The 23,984-nt window shown below is 44.6% G+C and overlaps 2 protein-coding genes across 3 annotated transcripts in view; both read left to right on the forward strand.

Moving 5' to 3' along the window:
• The window catches only part of NWD2 (NACHT and WD repeat domain containing 2), a 228,536-nt gene extending 215,758 nt beyond the window's left edge, over positions 1-12,778 (forward strand). The window contains exons 6-7 of the mRNA XM_068974766.1: positions 3,443-4,032; positions 8,846-12,778. Coding sequence (XP_068830867.1) covers positions 3,443-4,032; positions 8,846-12,778 — 4,523 coding nt within the window. The remainder of the gene's footprint in view (positions 1-3,442; positions 4,033-8,845) is intronic.
• Positions 12,779-21,061: 8,283 nt separating this feature from the next.
• Positions 21,062-23,984, forward strand: part of C7H4orf19 (chromosome 7 C4orf19 homolog) — a 77,644-nt gene continuing 74,721 nt past the window's right edge. The window contains exon 1 of one of the 2 annotated variants that reach the window (XM_068975290.1): positions 21,062-21,138. The gene's annotated coding sequence lies outside the window, so the exon portion shown is untranslated. The remainder of the gene's footprint in view (positions 21,139-23,984) is intronic. The other variant, XM_068975291.1, reaches the window with a different exon arrangement.

A 23,984-nucleotide genomic window follows, 5' to 3' on the forward strand; every position in this document is an offset into this window, starting at 1 on the left:
GGGACTTATTTTAATTCTCCCTAAAAATGCTAAAATCACCAGGAATAAGTACTATCTATCTTTAGAATATACAGGTTAACATATATCCTTATTCCTCTGGGATCTTTTTGATCCATTTTTGAAGCCCTGGTTCTTTGTCTTTATCAAGGGCAAAACTACCCTATTCCTAAACAAAGTGCTGTATCAGGAAAAAAAATACCAAGAGCAAACACTCTTCTATTCTTGATATGAGACACCAGTTGGGGAGAGCATCCTCTGACTTAGAGTTAGACAGCCCAAGTTTTAAAAAATTCATAGGCAAATACTTTCTCTTAATTTTCTCCACAATAAAGAACTTGGTCCACATGGATAGCCATATGAAGATTAATAGTTTTGTACTGGGTCGTCTGAAATACTATACCTGGACTATTTTCTATTTGGGGTTACATCTGTAAAAGATATGCATGCTCATGAAATTTTAATTTATTTTACATTCCAACTTATTTCAAGACCATGTTTGCACAGTGAAAATTGCTGAAGAGGGGCCATCTCTTTGAAATGGATAGAGTATATTTGTTTTGTGCCAGTCTATCAGTAACCAATGTGGTAGTTAGACCAGCCTTTCTGTCTCTTATTAGGACTGCAAGATACTCATCAGCAATCACCATCAGGTAACTTTGAAAAAATAAAGGCTTATAACTTATAAGTGGAGTACGAAATGGCAACCCACTCCAGTATTCTTGCCTGGAGAATCCCATGGACAGAGAAGCCTGGAGGGCTACAGTCCATAGGGTCACAAAAAGTCTGACATGACTGAACACACATCCACATTACTTATAGGACCTGGAAATTACAGAGCACGTCTAAAGCCACACAGCAAGGTCGGAAGCAGAGAGAGAAAGAGAGGCAGAGCACACATGTCTAGGGCTTTGCTTTTACTGGGCTCACTCTTTACTGGTAAATTTAAAACATAAAAGTGGGAATTTAAAGCACAGGGAGAGAGAAAAACAAGTAGCTGGAAAGGTTAGTTATTGAAGTCCACCAAGAGCTCTTAAACAAAGGCGTCTCAGTGAGGGGGGCTGGCCTGCTCTGTATGTTTGGCTGTTAATGAGTTTATTCAAGATAGGTATCATTGAAGTGGATGCCTCAGCAATCAAAGCTGAAGTCAGACACTTGCATTATAAACAAACAGTGCCCCCCAAAAAAAAACTGTCAGAGTTTACAATATTACTTTAATATTTTCATAAATCTTCAAATAAGAATACCAGATAGAGGGATTTCCCTGGTGGAACACAGGTGGCTGGACAAGAAATGGACCAAAGGCTACTTTCTGCAGGAGTTCAGAATATCCAAATTTCTTGCATCTTCCCCTGTACATATTATAACAAATTTGTACTCTTCTACAAACAGAAGAGTAGACATATGTTATATAAGCTTCCTTATCTGGCCTCCTGATGCAATTTTCCTGAATAAAATCTTTGGTAAAATATATTGATTTGGGACTTTCCTGGTGACCTAGTGATTGAGGGTCCACATGCCACTGCAGGGGACATGGGTTCAAGAAGATTCCACATGCCTCAGGGCAACTAAGCCCGTGTGCTACAGCTACTGAGCCCATGCACCACAAGTACTGGAGCCCGCACGCTCTAGAACCTGGGCTCTGCAACAAGAGAAGCCATCACAATGAGAAGCTCACACTCTGCAACTAAATAAAGCCCATGTGAACTAATGAAGACCCAGCGCAGCCAAAAAAAAAATACTATCCTGATGTGAATGGCACAGCTTATTCAACACTGGTGGTTTATATAGATACATCTCTTTTACTTCAATCACAAATCTTTATCAATTGCTATCATTACTGAAAAAATATTATCATAGCAGTTCTGCTAAAAGGTACCATTTTTAAATAAAATTCCCACCTCCCTTAATAGTTACTTTACAGAATATACCTATGTTTTGTTTTTGCTTGATGTTGCAGATGTGGCCAGTATATTGAGATGGTCTAAGTTACAACCAGCCCCATCCCCTGCCCCCATGCTTCCACCAGATCCCAGCCCAGCAGTCACCGCCTTAAGAAAATCTTTCCTGACTTCTCCAAGTGGATTAGATTTCCCAATTGTTTACTCTCACGGCACCATGTCATTCAACTTCCCAGGCATAAAAATAATACATTTATTTGTGGGACTCTGTGATTCATATCCGGAGAAGGCAATGGCACCCCACTCCAGTACTCTTGCCTGGAAAATCCCATGGATGGAGGAGCCTGGTGGGCTGAAGTCTATGGGGTCACTGAGAGTTGGACACGACTCAGTGACTTCACTTTCACTTTTCACTTTCTTGCATTGGAGAAGGAAATGGCAACCCACTCCAGTGTTCTTGCCTGGAGAATCCCAGGGATGGGGGAGCCTGGTGGGCTGCCGTCTCTGGGGTCACACAGAGTCAGACACGACTGAAGCGACTTAGCAGCAGCAGCAGTGATTCATGTCTGCCATCCTCCACTGGACTATAAGCTTCATTAATAGCTTTTTCTCTCAGCATTCTGTTTTCTCCCACCACTGTATCCTAAGCAACTAGCAGCATGCCTGGTACATAGCAGATGCTCAGTTAAGACCAACTGGATAAAGAAAAGCAGAGGGGAGAAAACAAGCTTTAAAAGACTGCTTGTTTTAAAATTCATGTCCATTGGTTTAATTATTTTATTTTTTCCCCTAAAATTGTGCATAATTATTGCTTTTTATTAGTACTGATACAATTTTAAATGTTCTTATGGGGCCTCAGATGATTTAGAAAGTATATTTACTTTTATGTGAGCATATGTCTTATAAGCCCTAACATGCTTTAACTCAGAATAGTTACATACTGAGTCATTTTCCTGTTCCTGCTCTGATGGGTGTAATGGGATTTAACAGTGACATGGATAATGGATAAATGAAATTAGCACGTAATTATATTTTGAACATGCTTTTACATTTATATTTACACATATATGTCTGGGGTATATGCATCTCAAACAAAATGGTGAAACCACAATGGAGGAAAGACCGACGAGGAAGAAATAGACTAGATATGCCATGTGGCCTCCTCCTCGTTCTCTCCTTGCCCCAGTTGGTTCCTGCTCTCCACTCTTAGAACCTCTGGAGTCTGGGAGCAAAGCCAAGTGGGAACTTAGAAGAAGCAACTATAAACTTAGTGTGCTTGCTTTCTTATGATTATGTTCAACCTCTCCCTCAGGTCTTGGAGGAAATTAAGCAATTTTATTTAGAATCCATTGTTCTGGGATCCAGGCTGTTTAGGAAAAGACAAATAGGAAATTAAGGGCTTGAGAAATTATTCTAAAGATGACTTAGCTACACACTATAAGCAAAATAAACTACAACTACTGACTTGAGAGTCACGTGCTAGAAGCGTGGATGGGTTGCTTCTTGGTTCTAGACAGTAAACTCCTTGTTGTATTTTCTTTCAGCGATAGAGGATGAATTTGACTTTGCTCTAGGAAAGCAAACTCCAGCATTCCTGAAGAAGTGTGTTTGCTATATTAGGAAAATTGCTAACATTGAGCGTTTCGTGAAAATCCCAGAAATGGGAAAGTACATGGATATAACTGGAACAGAACCAAGAATTATTCGGGACCCCGAAGCCCAAGAGAAGCTGATAAAACTCAGGGATGAATTTATTCCCACCATTGTTGCTTCATCTAATCTGAGAGTGTACACGTCTGTTACTCATTGTGACATGAAACTAGGCTATTCTCAAGAAATAGAAAACCATTACATAGAAGGACTTGGTAAACAATTTTATGAGGACATGATTGACATAATTCAGGCCACGGTACAACAGAATTTTGACACAGAAACTGACACGCTCTATGATGAAATCCTTCAGCATTCGTCCTTATGTAAAACATATGCCTCCTTCTACGAGTACAAATGTGAATCTCTAAACATCGTGCATAAATACATTCTTCCAAGCAAAACGGGGCACATCAACCCACTTATTATATACGGTGGACCATGCACTGGAAAGACCCTTCTGCTAGCTGAAGTAGCAAAGAAGGTAAATACCTATTCTTTTACGTGTATATTTGTAAAAACTTTGGGGAAAAGATCGAGTCACCAAATTCACTTCCATTTTCTGTGTTTACTATGAATTATAATGGGTCCTTTTGGAATGGATACTTTAGCGTTTCTCTTTTGCTGGTATAACAATTATACTGAAAGATAAGACTCACGAGGTTCAATCCTAGAACAGCTTTTTTTTTTTGTCTCTTCCTGTTCAAACTCATGTTGTGGAGCTAGTTCTCATCTGGCTGGAAACAAAGGCAGATCTCACAACCCTTCTCATCACTCTCAGCAAAGACAAGCCCTCTGATTGCTTCTGGATACTAAATCCATCTCAGTTCGGCAATTAATATGTCCAGTTGTAGATGCTAATTAATACTTCAGTCTACATCTCCTTCCCCCGACTGAGGCCAACCACATGCCAGGCCCCTCCTGCAGGAAGTAGGAACATGACCAGCTTCTCCTTTCTTACACCACTTCTCCCCCTCCACAGCCCCAACCACACTCTGACTTCTATAGGTTGTGATTTGGGGGATGTCGGTAAGGTGGCCAGAACATTCTTATAGACCAGTACCCTTCTGACCTGGGCTCTGCACTCTGGTCTTGGAAGGTGTTTAAAACTTCCTCCTGTTTCTTCTGAGGCCTTTTGCTGGTTTCCCAAAGGTCTTTTCCCTCTCACATTACCCGACCTGTCCTCACTGAGCACCTCTCACCTACTGCTCCCTAGGCACAGGAAACCGCATTGTTTTTCCATCTGGTCACCCTCATGGCTCCTAGACATCCAGCAACCCATATTCTAGTCTCTTTCTGCCAAGAGCCTCTCCACAGCAAGCTCCCTTAGACAAGAACTGGGAAAAACAGAACCAGCAGAAACCCTCATCGCTCACACTTATCAGTGGCTGACATGTGAAACACGGGAAACATGTGGGTACTGTTTCGTCCTGAGAAACTCCAGTCCCTAAAGGGCATCTCTCTGTCACTCCTCCATTGGAGCAGCTAGCCAGGCTCAGTCACTCAACCTGCATATTCCTCAGCTGTCATCAGACCCAGATGGCTATGTTTCTCAGGCCCTAGGGGACATCCTGAAAGTGGTCCATTGCAGCGCCTTTCTCAAAGGTAGAAGTGAGAAGTGGGCATCTATCAGTCCTCCACTTTGGGAGTAGGGTGGTGAGAGATATAACCCACAGCATCCTCATCTCCCCACTTCCCTGGTGGCTCAGTGGTAAAGAACCTGCCTGCCAATGCAGGAGACACAGGGAACACGAGTTTGATCCCTGGGTCGGGATAATCCTTTGGAGAAAGATATGGCCATCCAGTATTCTTGCCTGAGAGATTCCATGAACAGAGGGGCCTGGCAGGCTACAGTCTATGGGGTCACAAAGAGTCAGACATGACTTAGCAACTAAACAACGACAATAAAATCCTCCTCGCCCATTTTTTTTTCTTGGCCCCTTTTCCAGGCAGGAGGCAAGTAGTCCCAAAGGTAGCAAAACTAGTTTTCGAAATTCCCTTTCAAGTCTTGCAAGATGGGCTGGAGCTTCATTCTGGAACGTGGTATCTATTGTCTAAACTGGGTGAAACTAGTACCAGGCTTAACCTCCTGTTACACTTGATACCAAAGTCTGGTGGTTTATACTATCCTGGTGTTACTTCAGAATCTTTGTATTGCTCTTCTTGTGACTACTGTCTTAAAAGCAGAACTGTCCTTAACTTTGTGAACATTCTTATGATCTATCACATGAGGACAAGAGGGACAACTGTGCTGCACCTCATGTGGGGATTGTGAGGATACACACAGGTGACAACCAGGTATATCAGACTTATATTCAAAGTCCTTAGGGAGGCCCATTTACCGTTTCTCAACCTGCCAGACCCAACCACTGGTTTTTCTTCTTGTGTTAGGGTATGAGCCCTTTCTTCAACTGAAACGGCAGGCTTATATTTAGGGGCCACGTCGTCTCAAAATAGGTGTGTGCGTGTGCATGTGTGTGACTGTCTGCCTGTGTCTGCGCACTTCTTTGTAAGTGTGTCTTCAAACTTTAGAATTATTCCAAGTGAGCAAGACAGTAATGCTACAAGGGGAACTGAAATCAAATGAGAAAGCACTCGGTGTATGCACTTCACCGGAGAAGGCGATGGCACCCCACTCCAGTACTCTTGCCTGGAAAATCCCATGGGCAGAGGAGCCTGGTGGGCTGCAGTCCATGGCGTCGCTAAGAGTCGGACACAACTGAGCAACTTCACTTTCACTTTTCACTTTCCTGCATTGGAGATGAAATGGCAACCCACTCCAGTGTTTTTGCCTGGAGAATCCCAGGGACGGGGGAGCCTGGTGGGCTGCCGTCTATGGGGTCACATAGAGTCGGACACGACTGAAGCGACTTAGCAGCAGCAGCAGCAACATGCACGTCACACTCACTCTAGGACTTTTTCCTTGTGGAAGAGGGGAGGATAAAAGTGGTTGCAGGAACAATGCACATGTGATGCAACCCTCTGTGTCCAGCACGGTAGTCATATGATGTGTGTGATATGCCTGTACACACACGCAGTCCCCATGGGCAGAGTGTGGTGACAGTCAAACAATGACCTGAGTGCTCGCTGTCTGGGTATGCTGTGCAACCACCAGCTTCTCACAGGAGCCTTGCCTAGTTCTAGGTCCCCTGCCTAGACTCTGCTTGCTTCCCCTCCCTCCTGGGGAGCATCTGCTCCAGCGCCTCCCCGTCTCCACCAACTACAACTTGTGCTCTCGTGACCTTGTGTCCCTTGTAAGGATCCAGACAGGCATCTCACGTTTGTCTCCAGGTCGTCTCTTGTGCAACCAACATTTCCTGGGACGTGAGCTTATATCAGAAGGCCATTCTTTATAGACATCACATATCCTCCAACCCGGGATTGGGAAGAAGGATGATGCATATAATCATCATAAGCCATCCACACAGGGACAAACAGATTGTATTGTTTCTGATTTGCCACCGAAGGACAGCGGTAAAATGGAGGGATTGTGCGTGTGCGTGCATGTGCGCATGCTCAGCCATGTCTGACTCTGTGACCCCATGGACTGTAGCCCATTAGGCTCCTCGTCCATGGGATTTTCCAGGCAAGAATACTGTAACTTCCTCCAAATTAGCTTCAAAGGTTGGGGCCAAACACCAAAAACAAGTTGCTTATTTTCCTTAGCAGTTAGTCTTGAAACTGACATCCATGAATCTTCTAAACTTATTCACACTTTAATCTGAACTACCTATTGGGGAACCAAGTTTCATAAACTTACTTCTTAATGTATTAGAAGATATGTCTTTTTCTAAGGAGTATCCTTGGTGAACCCCACAGATTACTGAAAAACATTATCTCCCTAAAAATATGCTTTGGAGTGTTTATACTTTGATCATATCCCTTTTTTTCCTTACCTTTTCAGACAGAAAAATACTAAACCTAGCAGCCATCTCATATATATTATCTCTTTAACTATACAATTTAAAAAAGAGAGAGTGGGAGAGAGAGAACACTAGAATGAAAGTCAGATATGACTTCGATTCCATTTTCATCTCTTGGTAATCATTTAACTACAAGCAAGCTATTTATCTGGCTTGGGCCTCAGTTTCCTCTTCTGTTACATGATACTGTAGTCCCATGTAATCCTATGTGTCCTACAGAGAGATAATGTGAGGTCTGATGACTGCCTGTTTATATAGTAAACTGTCTGTTATAAAGCACAAATTCAGCCAAACTCATTTAACCCACATTATCAGATTTTTATGATAATAATAAAAAATAATTATAATGATGACCCTATAGCATCACAATAGAGTAAAAGTCTCTGAGTCATAAAAGATTATATTCAATATCATTTTATTGCTGAATATTTTTATTACATTCTAATTAACTAGAAGGCTTCTCAGGTGGCTCAGTGGTAAAGAATCTGCCTGCTAAGCAGAAGATGCAAGTTTGATCCCAGGGTCAGGAAGATCCCCTAAAGAAGGAAATGGCAACCCACTCCACTATTCTTGCCTGGGAAATCCCATGGACAGAGGAGTCTGGCGGGCTACATAGTGCATAAGGTCACGAAAGAATTGGACATGACTCAGTGATTAAAATACAGCAAAGGTTAACTAGACCATGGTCAGCCGTATGTAACCTCAATTAAGGAAGATAATTGACTTGACCTAATGTGTAGGTCCCTGGTGGCTCAGTCGATAAAGAATCTGCCTGCAATGTGGAGACCTGGGTTCAATCCTTGGCTCGATTCCTGGGTTGGGAAGATCCCCTGGAGGAGGACATGGCAACCCACTCCAGTATTCTTGCCTGGAGAACCCCCACTGACAGAGAAGCCTGGTGGGCTATGGTTCATGGGGTCACAAAGAATCGGACACGACTGAGAGACTAAGCCTACAATGTGTAGGTCATTACTTAATCTATTCATTAAATATTTACCAAGCACCTACCATGTGCCAACAACTGTGCTAAGAAATGGAAATTCAGTGATGAGGAACTAAGCATACTAGATATTCAGATTTACAGTTGGTGAAATGCTTTGTAACTTTTAGAATACAAGCCAAATGCTGCCTTGTGGTTGACTGCTACTGTTACCACTGTTTTATTACCTCTGGTGGAGTGATCCTGAGCATTTCACCTATGTCACAGCTTTGTGACAGCTCTCTGACCATCTCAGGGTTTTCCATCTCCTGGGTCTAGGTTACTTTCTGCCTGGTTGGGGTTACCAGAAGGCTGATCTCTGCAGAGAGGAAGTGTTGTTGCATGTGCCCATGTGAATATGTATCTCCATTCTAAACGCCACCTTTGTGTTTTAGGCTTATGGCTGGCTACATGAAGACACAGGACCAGAATCTGACCCAGTTGTAGTCGTGAGGTTTCTAGGAACCACAGACTTGAGTACTGATCTTAAGTCTCTCCTTCTAAGTGTTTGTGAACAGTTGGCAGTGAACTACCGGTGCCTGGTTCAGAACTACCCTAAGAAGATCCATGACCTCCGTGACTTATTCATAAACCTTTTGAATGAGTCTTCATTGCAGAGACCTCTCGTGGTCATATTCGATGCCCTGGAGCAGCTCTCAGAAAGCGACGAGGCCCGGAAGCTCTGGTGGCTTCCTGTACACCTTCCCCGGTTCGTCCGGATCGTCCTCTCCACACTGCCCAACAAACATGGGATCCTGCAGAAACTGAGGTGCCTTATCCACGAAGAAGACAACTATATCGAGCTGATTCCCCGGGACAGGAAGATGTGCAGCCAGGTGCTCAAACACCAGCTTCTGCGGGTCAAAAGGAAGGTCACGTCAGGCCAGCAGATTTATGTGAACAACGCCTTCTCCAAGTGCACACTGCCCATGTTTGTGAACCTGACCTTCAGGGAGGTGAGACACTGGCGATCTCACAGAGACGTCGATGAGTCCTCCCTCTGTGTCACTGTGCACGAAAGCATAGAGCAGCTCTTCTGGTCCCTGGAGCGAAAGTGTGGGCAGAAACTTGTCTCCCGGGCTCTCGGTTACATCACCATGGCCAAAATGGGTCTGAGTGAGATGGAGCTGGAGGACGTGCTGGCCCTGGACAACAGTGTGATGAATGAGCTCAATGAGAGCATGAGGCCCAGCAATCCCCTGAGAGTACCTTATCTGTACATTGCAAAGCTCAAGGAGGGGCTCAGTGGATACCTAATCGAGAGACACGTGAAAAATGTCACCCTGCTGGTCTGGGCCAACAGACACCTGCAGCTCATAGCGCAGAAGCTGTATCTGCAGGACAAGAGCGACCTGCATGAAATGCACACTATACTGGCAGATTACTTCCTGGGAGTCTGGTCAGGGGGCAGGAGGAAAGCTTTCTGCCTGGAAGACCCCTACCTGAACGGCTGCCTTGACTTGGAGAGCAAAAGCCTGCTGGAGGAGGAGAGACACTTCATTGAGCAGGCTTCCTTTGACAGGCAGGCCCCTGACCAGCCCTGGGTCTTCCAGTGCAATCCACTGGAGCCTGACATCTTTTTTGTCAACCATCGGAAAATGTGTGAGCTGCTGTACCACCTGACAAGGTGTGGGAAGACTGATGACCTACTCTATGGCATCATCATGAACTTCAGCTGGCTTTACACCATGATCAAAATTGGCCAGTTTGACAAAGTGCTCGCAGACATTGAGCTGGCTTACAACTGCTCGCAGGAGAAGGAGCTGAAGTTCCTGGCGAGCACCCTCCGCAGCATCAAAACCAAGGTCGTTGCATTCCCCGGCTCCCTCTCTGCAGAGCTTCAGCAGAGGCTGCTGCCTGTTGTGAGCTCCCTGCCCAAACTTAGACATCTTCTCTTAGAATGTGACAAAGATGGGCCCAAATACTGCTCCATTGTGCCATTACACTCATCCATGGATGTGACCTACAGCCCAGAGCGACTTCCCTTGTCATCTAGTCACCTGCATGTCACTGAGATTCTGCCCACCTGTAACCCCAGTACGGTCCTCACGGCTTTAGAAAATGGTTCCATCAGCACTTGGGATGTGGAAACGCGTCAGCTACTCAGGCAAATCACAACAGCCCAGTCTGTCATCCTCGGCATGAAACTCACCAACGATGAAAAGTATCTTGTGGTGGCAACAACAAATAACACCCTGCTGGTTTACGACAATGTAAATTCTTGCCTCCTGTCTGAAGTAGAAATCAAAGGGACCAAGCATGGAAGTGGCTCCACCTACATCAATGGATTTACACTGTCCGTCAAACATGCTCTGGCCTGGCTCGAAGCCAGCAAAGATGTCACTGTCATCGATCTGCTCTATGGATGGCCCCTTTACCAGTTCCACTGCTGGTACGAAGTGACCTGCGTCCAGTGCTCACTAGACGGCGTGTATGCCTTCTGTGGACAGTACCTGAACACCACCACCATCTTTCATCTAGGGAGTGGAGAAAAGTTATGTACAGTGACATCTGAATTTTCAGGTGGGTTTGTGAAGTTCCTTCTTATCTTGGACACGGCTCAGGAAATGGTAATGGTAGACAGTGAGGGCAGCCTTTCTGTTTGGAACACAGAGGACATCTCCAACCCCCAGCTGACTGATGACTTCGACTGTCGCAGGGAAGACAGTGAGGTGGTCAGCATTGAACTTTCAGAGGACCAAAGTGCAGTTCTTATCTGTAAGGCCCTCAGCATCGAGCTCTTAGACACTGGCCTGTGGAAGGTGGCAGAAAAGTTCAGAGCAAAACACAACGAACGCTTTATATCAGCTGTGCTGTCCAAGAACGGAGACTGCATCATCGCGACCATGGAAAACACCCCGGCCGTGTTCTTCTGGAGGCGGGACACGGGGCAGTGTATGGCGAGCTTACAGGAAATCTCAGGTACCATAGTCAAGCTGGTGAAATCCAGTCACCACAACATGCTGCTATCTTTATCCACCAGCGGTGTTCTTTCCATTTGGGACATAGATATAATCACAGCTATGTCCAACATAGATAAGACTGGAAAACCCATCCAAAGTCTGGTGTTACCTGCTCGTGGGGAGATCATTTATTCCCTCGATGGCTCAGATTGTGTTCACAAGTGGAACTTCAGCAGCGGGTTCCTTGAAGCAGTGTTTAAGCACGAAGGAACGGTTGAACACTGCGTGCTGACGTCCTCCGGAGACTTCATGGTGACGTCAGACGATAAGAGCAGCCAGTACGTCTGGCACACCAGCAGCGGTGAAAACCTCTTTCGAATTAATGGGCAGAGAATCTCTCAGCTGCTGATTACACACAATGACCAGTTTGTGGTCTCTCTCTGCGAGGAAAATGCCTCCAGGGTTTGGAGACTGGCCACGGGCCACAGGGTGTGCAACATCCTGACCAGTCTGCAGAACGCCTTCATCACCTCTGCGAACACCTTCGTGGTGGGCATGACCAAAAGCAAGGTGCTGGCGGTCAGTCTTTGGACAGGAAGCATCACCAAGAAGTTCTGCTGTGAAGACGGCACCACCATTGTGAATTTTAAATTGATTCCCGACTGTCCGGATATCATCGTGTTTATCACGTCGGCGGAGACGGTTAACATCTGGAGTCTGACAGAAGAAGTGATCTGCCGCCGCGTGCAACTTCCAAACAACTTTCTGAAAAACCTAGAGGATTTTGAAATCTCTCCCAATGGAAAGCTAGGTATTATTTCCAGGGGAGATGAGAATATCAATGTGCTGGATTTACACAGTGGCAAATTACGGGTGGTGCATGCCTCTGGGGTCATTTGGAGGCAGAGGTTGTCTCGAGACGGGCGCTACCTGGTATACATTTGTTTCCGAAATGGGGAAGAAGAGGATGAAAATGGTGCGATATCCAGTTTGATTGTCATGAGACTGGCCGATGGCAAAAATATCGGTGCTTGTTCCCTTTACAAAACACCAACTTTCCTTGCCCTTTCCCAGCGGCACCTGAACATCATTGTGGGTTTTGACGATGGCAGCATAGGGATATACACCGTGGTGGACCGTGTAGATGCTGCGCTGAAAATTAAAATCGCCACTTCAAACAGCAGACAAATTTTCAACAACGCGACACAGACATCCAGGCCAAAGTGTAATAGTTACTGTTTTAAAGTGTCTGTGGATTGTCTATGGAGAGAGTCGACTGAGGTTTTTGCAAGAGACAGCCCCATCACCGTCAGTGACTCCTCAGAACCGAACGAGTCAACACCCTCCAAGAAACACAACTCCTGCTATGAGCGGGTGTGCTCTGCCCTGGAATCCAGGGGCCACAGCTATGCCCCTGACAACTAACAAAATGTTCTTCCTGCTTAACAGAGCTACATAATACACACATAAAAGGAAAAAATTTACCTTCTGTATCCCAAATGGTACACATTCGTTCTTAAAAGACAGGGAAAAAAAAAAAAGGAACGATGCTGCAGTTCCAGTATTAATTATTGCCATTCTCATACATTGAGACAATCCCCTGGAGAAGGGAATGGCAACCCACTCCAGTATTCTTGCCTAGAGAAAACCATGGACAGAGGAGCCTGGCAGGCTACAGTCCATGAGGTCACAGAGTCAATCATGACAGAGCAACTCACACACACTCATGAAATGTACAGAAATGTGAAACTATCTGTAGAGTCGGTCTTTTTGACAAAGTTTATCCAAGACTGCAGTCTTGACAGAATTTCTAGAAATCATATTTACATGGCTATATCAGCTGAGAGTAGTTTTTAAATTAACTGGACTGGAAGAAGCAGCTTAACTCATCCCATTGTCCAGATGAGAGAGGTTAGAGCTACACACAGGCCATCTGGACTGGAGTTAGTCCTACAGCAACAGGTTGAAATTGTGAACACAAACTGCTGTTGAACTTCAAATGATTGTGGATAACTAAACACAGCCTTAATCTCCCCTTACACTTTTACGATCCTGACAACTGTGTCAATCCAGTCTGCAGATGGAAGGTCTAAAGGTGCAAAATAATGTAACAAAAGTGCCCAGAGGTACTCCCAGTTTCCCAAGAGAAAGGATGTTTAGTATGAGGCCACAGACTGGACTGGGGCAAGAGCTGCCTACCGCTATTACAGGGCTACTGAACACACATAGAGTCGGTCTTCGTTACAACTGCATGCAAGGGTTTCTGTATCATGGAACACACAATTTTTAAACTATTTTCTGGGCTGCAAAGGAACACATTTAATATGAAACCACAATCTTTTCGTGTCATTTTGAAATGCCTGTTTGTGCTGGGTGTAAAAATGTTACAGAAAGGGCATTATAAACGCAGTCAAAACACCTGTTCATTTCTTTCATTGTACCAACAAAAGGCTGTGCTATAGAAGTTGGTTGTGTGGAAGCATAGATTATTTCCTAAACCCCTGCAGTAAATCTTATTAGAAGGAAAGCTTTCTCGACATGCCATCTGTGGAATACTGACGACATTTGCCTTACTTACTCTCATTCTTCTTCTTTCCTGTGTAAAACGCAGATAGCTGACCAAATACTCTGGGACAAATTGAATATGCCTGTCTTCGTGCTAAAATATTGCATAAATCTTAAGGGCGTCCAAAGCCTCTTTACTGTCCTGTTTGTAAGTAAGCACTTTCTTACTTCAATACACTATATGTATCATTCTTTATCCGTTATCCTTTCTGCCTGAGGATTCTCTGGAGTCTTTTATAGTCTTAGCCATTTCAAAGCAGAAGCTATGAAATTGGTATTAAATGTTTTTTAAAAACTACTTCTCCTGTTTAAAAGAAAATATTACATCCCAGTAGGGGAACATGATTTTTTTCCTTCCATATCCCCCTCATGGCATGTCCTTGGATGACTTTCCAATGGTGATCAGTAGTAGTGGTTTGGTTTGAAAGGGACCATGGTGTCTTGAGAAGACAGAAAAATGAGCAAGGCACTGACTTTCAGCCAGCTCTGCCTTGAACTCATCTATAGACAGATCTTTAATGTCCCGAACGTATTGTTTTCTTAAACTGCAAAAATAAAGGTAGTGATAGCTCCTCTATTGCCCTCACAGAGATGTGGGGGAGAAATGTGAGAAAAAGGAGAGCTACATCCTAATTGTTAATGCTAATGGCAGAAACAAATGATCTAACCCACAGGGAATCCGATATAGGTATATTTCACTTTGGAAAACAGTTTGACACAGAAGCATACAGAGATGAGGTTCAGATATGAAACACCCCGGTGAAAGATTTTTTTCCAGTATGTTCCTCCTGGTCTAGCTACCAACCAGGGAGGTGGTAGCCCAGAGAAGATTCAGCCCACGTACAGATTACCTGGAGTTGATTGTATGAGTCAATGCTTTTTTGTTTTAGCTCTTTGGAGGTAACACATACTTATTCCTGTCATTATCAGTTGGACCTCCATGCTACACCTTTCTAAGAATTAAATGCCTAGATGGATTCAATGTAGTGTGAATGTTCTATGTAACAGCTAATAGAGTTTTAACAAGTGACTTGAATGATTTTTCCTAACTTGTTTGCAACTGATAGCTCATATTGAATGTTTTTATGTAAACTTTGTATTGTTGGGAAGAATTACCCAATCAGAGATTTATATTTTCATAAATGTTACATTTAGTTAAATTTTGTTACAGAGTTGTTACACTAGAAAATTATTGCAGTCTTCAAAAAAGGTATAGTCTTGTGTATGTATTGTTTGTATGAATAAAGGATAAACTACTTAGAGTTGCATGGTGTTTGTTTTTAATCCCCCAACTTTAGCAGGTGCAGTTCAGTATCTTCAATAATAATAATTATTTATGCTTACTGAGTGTTTACTGTACATGAGACACTTTTTGGAGCTTTGCATGTTCTAAGCCATGTAATCTTCACAACGGCCGTATGAAGTAGGCACTGGAAACATTCCAAAGGTACAGGTGAAACCTAAAAACAGAGGTCCAGAGGGAATCGCTGAACAGGATTTCAGCACATCAGCACATCAGCAATTTCTTTTTGTTAGCTTCTCACAGCACATAAAAATAAAGCATTGAGTATCTAGCAGACACTTACTAATAATAACCTAGAAGAATATTTTCTAATTTCCAGATTAGAGGCCAGACTAGGCTCTGAAGTTTACTGGAGGTCTTTGCAAACTCCCAGAATTTTCGCGTATAACCATAACCACAATAGTTGAGGCATTCACTCAGCAAATATTCACTTGGGTATGCATTTTGCCAGGACAACAAATTTGAGTAAAATAGTTTATACCTTCTTTGGTTTCAGTCTTAATAGGAAAACAGGAAGCAAGTACTATGTGTAGTACATGAAGTTCAGCTCTCAGAGAAAATGTAGAGGAGTGGATCATTATTATTTGCATAAGACCATTTAATATACATGAAGTTTGTTGTTTATATAAATATCTTCCATCCTAGGAGCAAGAATACAACAAACACTGTACTTGCTATGTCCAAATTATGTTATGCCTAAAATGATTTAAAAATTAATCATGCACACCTCTGCCCGCCATAATCCTATAATCTAAGGGAGGTGCAACTAAATTACATATAAGACAGACTATGATTTTTTTTTTAAGTTGTTAGACGTGAAAGCCAGGTGCTAAGGATACACTGCACCTGCTGCTGCTGCTAAGTCGCTTTAGTCATGTCCGACTCTGTGCAACCCCACAGATGGCAGCCCACCAGGCTCCCCTGCCCCTGGGATTCTCCAGGCAAGAACACGAGTGGGTTGCCATTTCCTTCTCCAATGCATGAAAGTGAGGTCGCTCAGTCATGTCCGACTCTTAGTGACCCCATGGACTGCAGCCTACCAGGCTCCTCCATCCATAGAGTTTTCCAGGCAAGAGTACTGGAGTGGGTTGCCACTGCAGAGGAACAAATAAATCCAACTGGGGATCAAAAAGGATGGCCAAGAGGGGGCGACAGAGAGCAGGGGCTTCAAGGATAAGCAGCGCTTAGCCGTCAGAAGGTCAGAATGACACTTCAGGTGGAGGAAGCTGCCTGAGCAAAATCAGGGAGAGCCAAAATATCTCCGAAGTATTTAGATGACTTTAAATGCTACGTGGGGATTTTAAACTTTAACTGGTAATAGATGTGTGCTAAGTCACTTCAGTGGTGTCTTTTTGCGACCCACGAGGCTCCTCTGTCCATAGGATTCTCCAGGCAAGAATATTGGAGTGGATCATCTCAGTGCACCAGCCCAAAGCATCCAGTATCATGCATCAAACCCGTGTCCTCCTCCAGGGGATCTTCACCACTCAGGAATCAAACCTGTGACTCCTCTGTCTCCTGCACTGCAGGTGGATTCTTTATTACTGAGCCACCGGGGAAGCCCGTAATAACCTAAAGGGAATCATTAAAAAGTTTTTGAGAAGGGGAATAGTCTGGGTGAAATGGTATTTTAGAATGCCTGGGGCAATACTATGTCAGCTGAATTAGTGATGAAAGAGACCATAAGCTGAGAGACCAGTAAAGAGACTGTTGCAAAGGTCTGATATAGAAAGCATAAGACCTTGATCTTAGGGCAGTGGCAATGAACTTGCTAAGAGGAGTGACTTCAGGACATCACTGATAGAGAAGACAGTGATAGAGGTTGGTGATGAAAAAGAAGGAAAATTCTAATTCCAGTTCCAACCAAAATTGAGTGAAGAGTAGAGTTACAAATGTAAAATGAATAGGTTAGGAGATGAAAATGAGGGAAATAATAAAGTTGGACCAAGAGAGTTTAAAGGTTAAGACACCCATGCAGGTGGAAATACACTATCCATCCAATGGAGAAAACTGAGCTAAAAATATAGAATCTAACCAGTAATCTCTTTCTCAAAAGTCTAAAATGCTTAGTATCGCACTTGCTTGATTATAACAAAAGCCAATACTATGCTGTGTTAAGTCACTTCAGTCAGGTTAGATTCTATTCGACTCCATGGACTGTAGTCCTCCAGGCTCTTCTGACCATGGGATTTCCCAGACAAGAATACTGGAGAGGTTGCCATTTCCTTCTCCAAGGGATCTTCCCAACCCAAGGATCGAACCCACATCTCCTGCATTGCCAGAGTCTCCTTCATTACAGGCAGATTCTTTGCCACTGAGCCACCAGTGTTAGTCACTCAGTCATGTTGGACACTTTTTTTGACTCCGTGGACTGTAGCCCTTCAGGTTCTTCTGTCCATGAAATTCTCCAGGCAAGAATACTGGAGTGGGTTGCCATTCCCTTCTCCAAAGCCAATACTACTGCTGCTGCTGCTGCTGCTGCTGCTGCTGCTAAGTCACTTCAGTCGTGTCCAACTCTGTGCAACCCCATAGACGGCAGCCCACCAGGCACCCCCGTCCCTGGGATTCTCCTGGCAAGAACACTGGAGTGGGTTGCCATTTCCTTCTCCAATTCATGAAAGTGAAGTCGCTCAGTCATGTCCAACTCTTCAAGATCCCATGGACTGTAGCCTACCAGACTCCTCCATCCATGGGATTTTCCAGGCAAGAATACTGGAGTGGGTTGCCATTTCCTTCTCCAAAGCCAATACTATAACCTTTTTAAAAATTTGTCTCTTCTTTCATTTAGAGCTATGTTGACAAATATTTGACAGGAAAGAATGGAGACAGAGACATAGAGAACCAACTTGTGGACACAGTGGGGGAAGGAGAGGAAAGGACAAATTGAGAAAGTAGTGCTGACATATATACAGTGGCATGTGTAAAACAGATAACTAGTGGGAAGCTGCTATGTAACACAAGGAACCCAGCCTGGTGCTCTGTGACAACCCAGAAGGGTGGGATGGGAGGGGGGCAGGAAGGCTCAAGAGGGAGGGAATATATGCATAATTATGACTGAACCATCATAACACTGTAAAGCAATTATCCTCCAATAAAAAAAATACATATCCACTCAAATTATTGGGTTGGCCAAAAAGTTTGTTTAGGTTCTACAAGCTGTTACAGGAAACCCGAACGAACTTTTTGACCAACCCAATAGCTTTCTTAGCTTCCGTTACTTATCATCAGAGAACAATTTATATGCCAATGAAAACATAAGCACACCTTAAAAACTAAGTGATTCATGGTGTTTCATTCCCATATGCATGAAGAAACCATAGGTTTTCCTTCTGTATGTTTTTATGAGGGGCCCCTCTGAGCTCTATTTGGCATTCCATGTGATCTGCATTAACTACAGATTACACATAGTACAGACACATCAGAGGGTTTGGGTTAGTGTATCAACATGACAAGCTGGTATCAACATGATAAACTGGTAACTTGAGGTTAACACCACTGCGTGTGGTTTATAGTATCCCCCCAGCCTTTAATAGATGAGGGTAACCTAGCCAGCAGCTTGAGCAGGCTGAGGGCAGTGGTGCCTCATTTGTTAAAACACATATTTTTTCACCCTCCCTGACCCCATTATTTCTGCGTCCATATGGCTGGATGGATCCCAAGAATCTGCAGTTTTACTAAATTCCCCCAGATGATGCCGATTCTGCTAGTCTGGGAAACATACTTTAAAACCCAAGATAAACACCCAAGTCTTTTTGGTCAAAATAACCAACTAAAACTTACCATTATCCTGTGACCATGTTTAAAGCATGGGTTAGAAATTGGATAAGATGGTTCTTTACGTGGACAAAGGGTTTTATCAGAAAGTAATGTAAAACAGCATGCACCTGTGCTAAGTCCCCTCAGCTGTGTCTGACTCTTCACGACCCCATGGACTGTAGCTTGCCGGGCTCCTCTGTCCATGGGATTCTCCAGGAGAGAATACTGGAGTGGGTTGCCACTTCCTCGTCCAGGGGAACTTCCCAATCCAAGGGTGGAATCAGTGTCTATGTCTCCTGCCATTGGCACGCACACTCTTCGCCACTAGCGCCACCTGGGAAGCCCAAAACAGCACGTAAGCTAAGTCACTTCAGTCGTGTCCGACTCTGTGCGACCCCGTAGACGGCAGCCCACCAGGCTCCCCCGCCCCTGGGATTCTCCAGGCAAGAACACTGGAGTGGGTTGCCATTTCCTTCTCCATGAAAATATTCCATAAATGAATTTCAGTAACTCTTAAACATTTCACAAAATTTCCTAAGAACCTGTGAGAGTATAATACCTGGCAATCCTCTCCAAAACAGAAATTCACCTATCTGCTACATTACTGCTAATGATCTGAAATGTACATGATCTCTAAAAAATAACAGTACTGAATAAAACTGAAAGGATCATCCAAGTTCCTACATAATACCAAAGTATTTATCCGGGATTACTGAATAAATCATAGCAATTTGGTATCCTTTTCAGAAAAAAAAATCTCAGAACTTACAAGCATGTGGCATTTCACACTGTACCAACTGAGTAACAGTAAATGAAGGTATAACCACTACAACTTCTTCACCAGCTTTTGTGTCCTGAAATATGATGTCTGCCCCTGGCAGCTACCATTCCAATTCCACAGGGTATTTTCCAGTCAGACAAGCTGTACAATGATCATTCTTTTCAAAACATTCCAGACCATTCTCATTTTCTTGAATCATAATATCTTCCCATCCTAATAATCTATCATTTTAAAACATGCAGCCACTACCTAAGTGGAATGATTCAAAAAAAAAAAAAAAGAGCTAAAGTGTGACAAACGTTGTCATGTAAATAGTGCTGGAGTCACTGGAGTGGACAGATTACATCTTTAAATGGTATTCTGCCCTGTTGCTTCTCCAGCATACTGTTTCAAGCTGACGCTCTCTGAATGAACGAATGAAGAGGAAAGAGAGAAAAGGACAAGCTAGGTGGCGCCCTTGCTTAACATATTTCCCTGTTAAGGCCAACACCGACGCACTCTGAAGCACAGGTGAAAAGAATCTCCAACACTTAAGTATATTTTAGGGTAAATCAACCCACCTTAAGTGTATGGATGGCTACAAGCTCAGGCTTGGAGCTTAGGACGGTAGACGGAGTGTGGCAGCCGAGGTTCCAACACCCCAGGAACAGAGAGGGAAGGTGGGGGACGGGGGAAGCATGACTTTTGAACTCCCACCGCGGTCTCCAGGGTGCCGGCGAGGCTATGCAGCTTCCCAGGGAATTCTCATCCTGGTAGCGTCTGCTCTCTTCCCCAGAATATTTATCCCTTAAAGGCAGGCGACAGTGCGTATGCCAGGTACGCACTTGCCAGAACGGGGGAGGAAACAAAACCACAAGGTCACGGGAAGAAGGGGGGATACATCAGTTTGCCAGGGAGTGCACCTATGTATCTCTCCTCTTACGTCCCGCATCTTAGGAAGCTCCCTCTCCCCCGCAGCAGGACGGTAAAGTAGGCACCAAAAAGTTTCCCCGAGCGAGCGGGCGGCTGGCACGCAGCCTGAGTGTCGACGATCAGAAGCCGAGCTCCGAGATTTCCTGCTTGGGTGCGCCCCGCAGGCCAGCCTGGGTTCCGGGGCGGGCGTATGGGGTGTCGGTAGTCGGGCTCGGGGAGCCCTCTGGAGCGGCGCTGGCGGCGCAGGTAAAGGGTTACGCGGGCCCTGGAGGCTCGCCCGCCGGCCCTGGAGGCTCGCCCGCCGGCCAGGCCACGTGACGCACCGGCCCAATGACGGCGCCGGGGCGGCAGCTGCGAGCGCCGCGGGTCCCGGCGGCACTGAGCCGCCGGCGTTTCCCAGCGCGGCCGCCCGAGGCCGGCGAAGCCATGGGCGCCAGGACCCCGCCGCCGCCGCCGCCGCATTCCCAGGTAGGGACCGTCTCCCGCCCCGCGCCCCCTGCCTCGCCTCGAGCAGCACCAGAGCTTGACTTCCGCGGAGCTCGGCTTTGTGGCTTAATTGCCCCCACTTCTCTCGCCGGGGATTTTTACGTCTTTATTTCCTTTTGCCATGGGGAAAAAGTGGGGGGTGGGAGTGGGGCAGTTCTCACTTTGATTGCTTCGGAAAAGTCAGGTCATTCAAGAAAAGGCTCTGAAAGAGGCAAAATGCAGAATGGGGTGAGGTGGGGGCACTTTTACTAACTCCCCCAAACTGAACACCAAGACAGCTTACAAAGCTTGGCATCTAATTGGTGTGCAAAGCACTTTTGTGTTTAAATCTCTAATTAATGAACTTTCAAGAGTGCCTGAGAACTTGGATTGGAAAAACTGCAAAAGATTTCCCATTATTTCTGAGAACCCCCTCCTTCCCCCATTTTTAAGCATCTGGGTGTTTTTTTCTTTTAAGGAAAATGGAAACGGACGGTGACCGCCGCTGTTTCTTTGAAATGTCCTTGAGTCCCAGGATTTTGCTCCTTCAGGGGTGCTGGCGCTCTGGGTGGCGATGAGTAGGGGTGGACGAGAGGAGGGCAGTGCTAGGGAGCAACGCGTGTTGAAGGCCGGTCCCAGGTGCAAACGGGTAAATGGTCACGCATGGTTTGCTGAATATTTGATAATTAGGCAAATATCTCCCAGGTCAGTTACTTGGGTCTCAGTGACCTTGGCACTACAGATGAGGTGAGATTTTCACAAACCACCACTGAACGAATTTTCCAATGATATAAGACAAAAATCTTTTTTTTCCCTCAAGCACTGCAAATAACCTTAAAAACAACAATAACTCCCTTTAGTAATTTAGTACATTTTATTTTCCATTGTGGTATAGATGTTTGCCCAGTGAATTTAGAGGAAGTCAGTGTTCCATGAGGTGGTTCAAATTATTGAAGAATAGGATGCTTCTTTTCTTTCTGTCAATATTAGAGAGAATTACTGATGGCACTTCTCACCATGGCATGTGAATGTTCCTGGGTGGTTGTAAACAGGCTATTTAAGAAACGTTTGAGAGCTGAATGAGAAAGAAGTGGAAAGTTGTCGCTTCTTTTAAAGACAGTAGATTCTGTTATTTGCCAGTTATTCCCCCACTGAATCCTCAAGTTGACACTGTTTTAAGGAGAAATGTTTGAAAGTCTTCTAAGGCTAAGTGCTCAGGTCTCTGGGACAGCCTAACAGTCATGAGGCAGACCACCGAAACAATTACAAGGCTCTGAAGGTCAACTAGAGTTCTGGGGGTAGTTTGTGTTTCACTAAAGTGTGAAGAGTTAGTTATAGGAAACTGCCTTGATCACAGAGGTGAAATGGAGCAGACACTGACAGAGGCGGGGTTCTGCTTCTTTTTCTTCTTGGCTCACTCTGTGCCCATCATGATCTTGTTCTTTGATTCAGCAAGTATGCAATAAGCACCTATCTCACGGCATCTGACCCTGGGGTCTGGTCCTCAAAGGTTCTGAAGATTTAGATGTGTAATGACATCTACAGATTAAGTTGGCCAGTCTTAGCTAGATTCTAAAGAGCTTTTACATATCTGGAATTTAAAACAAAACAGTAGCTTGTGTATCAACTAAATATGTTCATTAGCCTAGGAATGGAACAGTCCCTCTAACTTCCCACCTAGTCCCTGTCTGAACCTGGAAACAACCCAGCTAAGCTCTGGCCCGAATCCAGCATCTGCCCAAGGGTAGAGCAGGGGCTACCCTCCTTGCTCCAGGAACTGCTCTGCCCTTGGTGCCCTGGGAGGCCATTGATTGTGCTTCCAGGAATGGACTTCAATTTCCAAATAGTTAAATACCAATCAATTCTTGGTAGCTGACTTTCCTCCACCTGAACTGTCAGATTCCCCTAGTTCTACAGTTTTTTTTTTTTAGTAATTCAGAATCTTGAACTCTTTTCGGCTCTTCAGAAAACAGAGCGTAGTTCCTGCCCTTTTCTCTCTGTCTCTCTTTGGGGGTATTGTATTGATTACTGGGGCTTTCCAGGTGGCATTAGTGGTAAAGAACCCACCTGCCAATACAGGAGCTATAAGAGACACGGGTTTGATCCCTGGGTTGGGAGGATCCCCTGGAGAAGGGCATGGCAGCCCACTCCAGTGTTCCTGCCTGGAGAATTCCATGGGGCCTGGCGGGCTACAGTCCATGGGATAGCAAAGAGCTGGACACGACTGAAGTGACTCGGAACGTATATACAGCACGCATTTTGATTATTGGTGGCAGATAGACTTACTGGGTATCTAGAAAAGAGGAATTAATAGATTCATCCTTGGGCAGACCTGAGCTGTCACACATCTGCCAGTCAGACGGGTCATCCTGTTAGTTTCATAGTCTGGTTATTACCTGAATGCTATTTAAGAAAATAAAATGAAAATGAAATCTTCTATCTACTCTCCCCTTTCTAATCTGAGAAAATCATGGTCCCACAGAGATTGGAATCTTTAAGAGGAACACATATCACCAAAATGACCCTACCCTAAAGTATGCTTGCAACACACCCATCAGGTGAATGTGTATCCTCAAGCAAAGACTTAAATACCTCAAATACTAACTCAGTGTTATCAAGCATCTTCGAAAAGACTTTTCTGAGCTGCAGTGAACAGTATTAACATAAGTCAAAGGGTATCATGTCTCACATTTCCCATGGGCAGTAAATCCATGTACAAACAGCTCTTGAAAATTGAATGAAACCCCAACCTGGTCTTGGAGACAGCATATTTGTAGACACTCAACCAGGTACTAAGAATACAGTCCTTGCCTTCAGGGGTCTTCCAGTCTTCAGAAAAGCCATTAGAG

Source organism: Capricornis sumatraensis, chromosome 7 (genome assembly GCF_032405125.1).
Source record: "Capricornis sumatraensis isolate serow.1 chromosome 7, serow.2, whole genome shotgun sequence".
Lineage (NCBI taxonomy): Eukaryota > Metazoa > Chordata > Mammalia > Artiodactyla > Bovidae > Capricornis > Capricornis sumatraensis.